This window comes from Jaculus jaculus, chromosome 1 (assembly GCF_020740685.1).
Source record: "Jaculus jaculus isolate mJacJac1 chromosome 1, mJacJac1.mat.Y.cur, whole genome shotgun sequence".
NCBI classification, from domain to species: Eukaryota; Metazoa; Chordata; class Mammalia; order Rodentia; family Dipodidae; genus Jaculus; species Jaculus jaculus.
The window spans coordinates 48,462,851-48,470,710 of record NC_059102.1 but is presented as its reverse complement, the minus strand read 5'-3'; the positions used below and the strand labels follow the sequence as shown (position 1 = coordinate 48,470,710).

The following is a 7,860-nucleotide window of genomic DNA, read 5'->3' as shown; positions in this document are numbered from 1 at the left end:
CTATGCTCAGTGTCATCTTTTGTAGTGTGAATGTTTATTCTGTACCATTATTGGTATTTTGGGGACTTTTTGGTGTTATGGCTCAGTTAAAAGACCTTGGGTTATGGGGGTGTTTGAACATCATTGGGATTGATAAAAACTATGGGGACTTTTAACATTGGACTGAATGCATTTCATTTTACATCATGGATGATGGCAGAATGCGGTGGTATGATTCAGGTGTTTCCCATAAACTTAGGTATTCTGAATGCTAGTCTTCCCAGCTGATGGCAATTGGAAATTAAAGTCTCCTGGAGGCAGTGTATGGTTGGGGGCAGGCTTATGGGTGTTATAGCCAGTTTCCCAATGCCAGTTTTGGCACATTCTCCTGTTCCTGTTGTCTCCCTTATGTTGGCCAGGAAGTGATGTCCAACCTCTGCTCATGCCATCATTTTCCTTGCCATCATGGAGCTTCCCCTTGAGTCTGTTAGCCAAAATAAATCCTTTTTTTTTCCCACAAGCTGCTCTTGGTCTGGTGATTTTTACCAGAAATGCGAACCTGACTGCAACACTTCCCTCCACCTTTCCTTTACTCAATCTCTTCCCCTGACATCACTTAGGCCTTTTCACCCCCATTAATCTGTTCTTCTACTTATATTTATACAATACTATCCTATTAAGTTCCCCCCTCCCTTTCTATTCCCTTGATATCCCCTTTCTAGCTTACTGGCCTCTGCTACTGAGTTTTCTTCCTACTCACATCAAAGTCTAATCATTTGAAGCTAGGATCCACATATGAGAGAGAATATGTGACATTTGGCTTTCTGGACCAGGGTTAATAAATTATTAAAAAAATGCAAAGAAACACTAAATTAACAATTGGCAGATGTACAAAGAGGAATGATGCAACAGGGGGCAGTAAGATAGTAGAGCTGTAACTTTCTTGGCATAGGCATAGTTAGTGTCAGTTGACTAATGTGGTTGTGAGATAATATTATCTGTGAAAAATGACTGTTAGCTTACTTGACTAAGGGAAAAGTGGTAAATAAGTAACATTAACATTCTACCTAACAAAAGTGACTGGTATTAATGTAGGGCAAGACATTATAGAAAGTTATTAACTGTCTCATTTAACTCTCTCAACCATTCCATGACATAGGTGTTACCCATGTTTCAGGTTTTTAAAAAAAGAGGCACAAGAGTTTAACTTACTAAAAATCTCACAGATAATAAACACTGAAGGTGGATTTGCAAATCAAAAAGTCTAAAATCAGACTATGTTCTGAAGCAATATCATATAAATTGCACAGAAAGCCCATCCTTTTCCTGCCATTCACTTTTTCTTTGCCCGAAAGCCATTTTCTGTAATCATCTTTAAAAAAATATAGTAGATGGCAAGACATGGCGGTCTATGTCTTTAATCCCAGCATTAGGAGGTAGGAGGCAGGAATGTGAGGACTGCCGTTAGTTTGAGGCAGCCTGAGACTACATAGTGAATTCCAAGTCACTCTGTGATAGAGTGAGACCCTACTTGGAAAAAACAAACACACCCCTCTCCCTCTCTCTCTCCATATATATATATATATATATATATATATATATATATATATATATATATATATATATAATGTGTGTGTGTGTGTGTACATACACATACCTATATACATACACATATATAGATGTCTATGGAAAGATACTATATATGATATCATGTAACTTTTAAATTGGAACGACTATTTTAGAATCCATAGGAAAACATGACAAAACTAATATAGCCTATTAATTAGTGAGGTAGATTGGTAGGTTTTACCTGAATATTAGAATAATGTGAAACAAGTAAGCTTTTTTTTTTTTTTTTTTTTTTTTGGCCACTCTGAAATATAACAGGTAATGTTTGCTTTTAGCAAAAATTTACTACCATTAGAAATTCAGGTCTTTTTTTCTCAGTTAGAACCTCCAAGCTTTTACTTGTTTTTTTTTCATTCTTCCTACTGCCAATCCTTTCCCAATGCTTCCTCATTTATGTTACAAATCCAAATCCATCAAATCCAATGTGTCACTTATACCTTCTAGGACTTATCTTCCATTTTCTGATAATCTCGCCTCTAACAGTACTGAGGAAACTGAAGTGTTCCTGACAGACCTACAGATTTATCCACAGATTAACCTGTTTCCCATTTTGTCTCAGAAAACAAGTCCAAATCAAATTATCTGTGCTCTGGGTTCCATTCTCTCCCATCTCTTCAAGGAACATGAATTGTTAGTTCTCCATTCTGTCCCTTGTAATGGTAGATTTGACAAGCTTAGTGCTGTGGTTCCCACAACTGCTTATGAGAAACACTGATCCCTTATGAGGGACAGTGATCCACTCATGCTCTCTACAAAGGGCAGCTGTTTTGTATCAGGTAATGACACCTTGTTAGACTGGAAAGGCCACTTTTCTCAGAGTACCAATTTACACACTGACCAGATAATTAAGACATGGCCCGACAAGAAAACTCAAGCAGTGTTTCTCATCTTATTTAAACCCATTATTCTAAGGATTAAAGATCTACTATAAGTGATATGGGTGAATTTCTTTGTGGCATACTTGTTTTGTTGAAGAGAGTCATTTACTTTGTGTTTGATGGATGGAAATCAATGTATAACTTATGATTGCTGGAGAGCTTAGTGCAGGCATAATATTAACATACATTAAAAATAAAAATATTTTGCTCTTTTTTTGTTTTTGTTTTTGTTTTTTGAGTTAGGGTCTTTAGTCCAGGATGACCTGGAATTCATTCTGTAGTCTCAGGGTGGCCTCAAACTTACTATGATCCTCCTACCTCTGCCTCTCCAGTGCTGGGATTAAAGATGTGCACCACCACACCTGACTATTAAAGATAAAAATGTAACTAACAGCACCATTATGTGTTTAAAGTACATCATTTCTCATAATAATTGTACACTGTAAATTCTAATACTCCCAGTTAGCAGATTAGAAAAAAGACTAAAGCTTATAGCATTTAGGTAACCTGTCAAAGCAGCTGTTGAGTTAATGAGTGGATGAGATCAGAGTTTGGATCCAAAGCTCATGGATATTTTTTTGTTTACTTTACATTGTATCTGGCCTTTTCCTGCTCCAAAACAAGACATAGATGTCTCTTATCATTGTCATCTTAACATGTTATAAAAGGGAATGTGGGGCTGGAGAGATGGCTTAGCAGTTAAGCGTTTGCCTGTGAAGCCTAAGGACCCCGGTTCCAGGCTGGATTCCCCAGGTCCCACGTTAGCCAGATGCACAAGGGGGCGCAAGTGTCTGGAGTTCGTTGGCAGTGGCTGGAGGCCCTGGCACGCCCATTTTCACTATCTGCATCTTTGTCTGTCGCTCTCAAATAAATAAATAAATAAATAAAATTATTTTAAAAAAAGGGCATGTGGTTGGTTTAACCAAGTATATAAAGCAGGATAAAATTCGGATAACTAGGAAGAAAATCATACTAAGCTGGGAACAAACACTATAGAAAATGTGTGTCCTGGGGTTTGTGTGTAGGGCAGGGTCTCTAAGGATTGTGTCACAGGAAGAAATGATGTCTTTGGAAGGGTTGGCAGCTAGTGCACAAGTATGCAAGGCATTCATTCTTTCCCAAGGTCATCACAACTAAAGATACGTATTAAACAAAGCTAGAGTGAGATGCATCTAGTGTGATGCTCAGCCAACTTAGAAATTCCAAGCAGCTCATCTTATGAAGTGTAAGTTAGGAAGGCAGTTCGTAAAGAGGCAAATACTCACTAAATGCCAATTGGAGTGCTGTTCTGTGAATGTATATCCCTATCAATATTCAGGTATTGGCATGTTACAAAATGGCATCTCAAAAAGCACACATGGCACCATAAATATGGTTTCTTGCATAGAATGCAAATCTCTTTGAACGTGAATTGACATGTTTTCTTTATTTCTCTAAGTGGAATATATCTTGGGAGGAGAAACCCAAGCGTTCGGATTTATGATTTTTTTTTTTTGGTGTCCAGGAGATTCGGGTCAAGTGCCCACAGAAAACCCAGCAGCTGATCAGAGTACGTAATCACGTGGGAGAATGTGGACGTTTGCTTCACACAGCCCATGAGCTCATGCTTAATAATGGAGTGTGCTGGGCCATAACTCGGGGCACCCTAATTATGGGAACTGCTGTCTCTGCGCTCAGCCTTCAGGATCAAGAAGAGTTTTGGAGGGGCTGGTGCAGCTTTGTTATCAAAGTAAAAACACTACCAGACAGTTCAGGACTTAATATTTTTGGAGCCACCAGGCCCTTCCCGGATCCTTAGCTCCAGCGCGTTCTTTACACCCACGGGGGGGTGGGAAAAAGGAGGAAGGGCAGCAGGGGCGGAGAGGGGAGTCGTGGGGTCAACCCCGTTCCAGAAACACCAAACCGCCCACCACCGGGTTGCCGAGCCGGTCCCGAGGCGCCGGCGGAGCACAAATGCGCCCACGCTCGGCGGTGAGCTGACGCCGCTCCGCCTGCGCCCGGGCTCTTCCGCCGCCCCACCTCGCGGGCCGGGTCCTCCCGGGGTCCCAGAGCTTCTCCTCGCGGACTCGGCCGGAAACGCGCCGCCTCAGCTCCCGCCCCTGCCTTCTTGCCCCCGTCCACCCCGGAGCCGGAAGTCGGGGGTCAGCCGTGGGCGCGCCGCCCTCCGCGGGCCTCGGGGGCAACATGCTTCGCGGTCCCCGCGGCCACCTCAGGGCCTCCGTAGTGCCGGCCGCGGCCCTGGCTGCGGCGCTGCTCTCGTCGTTCGCGCGCTGCTCGGTCGCCGAGGCCGGCGAGCGCGGGTCGTCGTCGTCGGCGGCGGCGGCGGCGCTCAGTTCCTACTTCGGCACGAAGACTCGGTACGAAGATGTCAACCCCGGGCTGCTGGCCGACCCGGAGGCGCCGCAGCGGGACCCGCGGCTGCTGCAGGGCACGTGCACCCCGGTGCAGCTGATCGCGCTCATCCGCCACGGCACCCGCTACCCCACCGCCAAGCAGGTCCGCAAGCTCAGGCACCTGCACGAGCTGCTGCGGGCCCACGGGCCCGACGACCCCAGTGTGGCCGCCGCCGGGGGCGGCCGCAGCCTGGCCGCCGCGCTGGCCGACTGGCCGCTGTGGTACGCGGACTGGATGGACGGGCAGCTGGTGGAGAAGGGGCGGCAGGACATGCGACAGCTGGCCCTGAGGCTGGCCTCGCTCTTCCCGGACCTCTTCAGCCGGGAGAACTACGGCCGCCTGCGGCTGGTCACCAGCTCCAAGCACCGCTGTGTGGACAGCAGCGCCGCCTTCCTGCAAGGCCTGTGGCAGCACCACTACCCCGACTCGCCGCCGCCCAGCGTCGCAGGTGACCGGGCCCCCCGGGGGGGCCCCCACCGTGCCCAGATTGAGTTCAGAATCCTCCCCTGCCTTCCTCAGGCCCTGGACTCTCCCCCCAACCCCCCAGTCCCCAGTCGCATGTCTGTTCTTTGCCTACGATCATATCTTCATTCGTCAGATGTGAATTTAGCATTCTCTGCGTGCAGGACGTTGTAGTGGAGACAAACTAAATGCCTCCCGAAACTTTTGATTTTTCTATGCTCACATTGAGTGGCCTTATTCTTTTGTTTCTTCCTGGCTACTCGTTTAAACAGTTTGAGCACACTTTTCAAAAGTAAATATAAGGGTTGGAGAGATGGCTCAGCAGTTAAAAATGCTTGCCAAAAAAGTAAATCTGAAGTTTTCCCCGCCCTTCAGGCATTACTTATGTTACTAGTTTTTCTTTTTCGTTCTTTCTTTTTTTTCTAAATCTCATCGCTTTTTCAGAAGTTTCCAGTTTTGCACCCTGTTTTAGGGGGCTGCTCTCAAACCTTGTATGCCATGCTTTTCCTTTGGCTCTTCTGTTTACTGTAGACTTCTTATCGTAGTTGGGGTACATGGTCCGCTGCAATTCACTGTATTAATTATAGTTTTTCAAATTTGGAAGGCTCATGTAGTGGGAGCCTTCCCCCCCTCCTCTCCCTCCCATCCCTTTTCCGCCACAGGTGAAGAAGCTGAGCCCGAGAGTATGTCTTCTTGACTGTCCTTACCTAGTTAAGCGGGCTACTCAGGCGGAGAATTCAGGAAGAACGGGGTTTCCTCCCTTTGAAAATGTTTTAACCGTTGATGGATAGTGATAGCAAACATTCAATGCCTATTAAATGCCAGGTATATTTGACATTTGTTTTGCTCAGTCCTAACAACTGGTCCTTGTAGTTGATAATATCCCATCCCAGATGATAAAATGAAACAAAAATGCTGAACAATTTTGCTCATTTTCAAACAGCTAGATGTGGGAAGTCTTATTTGGAGCTAGATGCAGGAAGTCTTATTTAGAGCTGGCTCTCAACCATGACGCTGTACAGCTTCCATTCATCTGGTGACATACCTGATGAGAAAAAAGACATGTAACATTTTGAGTGAGCAGATTAAGTAGTAGTAATGGGTAGTTTTAAGGTAATGTTTGGGAACATTTATTTACCTTCAAAGACTTGTTTGTCATTTCCTAAAATATATTTTATTAATTAGAGAAAATGAAGGGCCTCCAGCCACTGCAAATGAACTCCAGGCACATGTGCAACCTTGTGCATCTGACTTATGTTTGTACTGAGGAATCGGACCTGGGTCCTTTGGCTTTGCAGGCAAGGCCTTAACCAGGAAGCATTTCTCCAGCCCCTGGTTTGTCATTTTTTAAAAAAAATATTTGTATTTGAGAGAATGAATATGCCAGGGCTGCCTCCCACTGCAAATGAACTCTACCCATGTCGCCACTTTGTGCATCTGGCTTTACCTGGGTACTGGGGAGCTGAATGCAAGCCTTCAGGTTTTGTAAGCAAGTGCCTTTAACCACTGAGCCATCTCCTCAGATACTGTCAATTTTTTTTTTTTTTTAAATAACATTTAAAACCATCTTCAAGAGATTTCCCTGCTGTTACGGTCAGGTTGCTTGTGGATAACTTAGCTGGCTGACTTCTGTGTACTTACTTGCTGAGTGGGACTTTTAATTATAGCTACACTTTTTCCATTAGCTTGGGTGAAAATTCATCCCAAATCCCTTAACAGTCAAAATCAGAATATTTAAATTTAGCACAGCAGATATGGCAAAGGGAGTGAGGGAGGGAGAGACACAGAGAGAGAGTAATTGGACTTCCTAGAATGAATAAGTTATTGGTCCTCAGATTACATTGTGAAAATTAGCTTTAGCCTCAAGATTACAAAGTCAAGTTTCAAAATAGGGTAAACCCCAGAGCCTGGCGTGCTGGCTTACACCTTTCGTCCCAGAACTGGGGAAGCTGAGGTAAGAGGATCTTCATGAGTTCAAGGACAGATACCAGCTACAGGTCAACCTAGGTAAGAGTAAAACCCTGCTTTGAAAACAAAACAAAACCCTACAAACACAAAACAAACAAAAAACAATAACAGGGATGAATAGATGGTTTGGTGATTAAGATGCTTGCCTTTAAAACCTAAAGACCCGGGCTCAGATGCACAAAGTGGTGCATGCATCTGGAGTTCATTTGCAGCGGCTAAAGGCCCTGACACAACCATTCTCTCTGTCTCTGCTTGCAAATAAATACAAGTCAAAAGTTAAAAAAAAAAAAAAATAGGGTAAACCTACCCCTTATCATTTTCTGTCTCAGAGATGAAACCTTTTGTCTAGATAATTAATTCATTATCTATAAACAATTGTTCACCTGTTGTGTAGATCTTGGCTTTTGAGAAAAACCACTGAATTAAAATTTATGAGTTTTTTTTTGTGGAAACAGAACAATATTTTCTGTTTCTGTTTAAGTAGCGACAGTAATTAGATATTAATAAGTGTAAAATAAGCAGCTTCACATGAGAAATTTACTTTGGGTTC

At 43.9% G+C, this 7,860-nt stretch overlaps 1 protein-coding gene across 1 annotated transcript in view; it reads left to right on the top strand.

Moving 5' to 3' along the window:
- Positions 1–4,670: 4,670 nt before the first annotated feature.
- Minpp1 (multiple inositol-polyphosphate phosphatase 1) overlaps positions 4,671–7,860 on the top strand; it is a 30,343-nt gene continuing 27,153 nt past the window's right edge. Inside the window, exon 1 of the mRNA XM_004653194.2 lies at positions 4,671–5,328. Coding sequence (XP_004653251.2) covers positions 4,671–5,328 — 658 coding nt within the window. The remainder of the gene's footprint in view (positions 5,329–7,860) is intronic.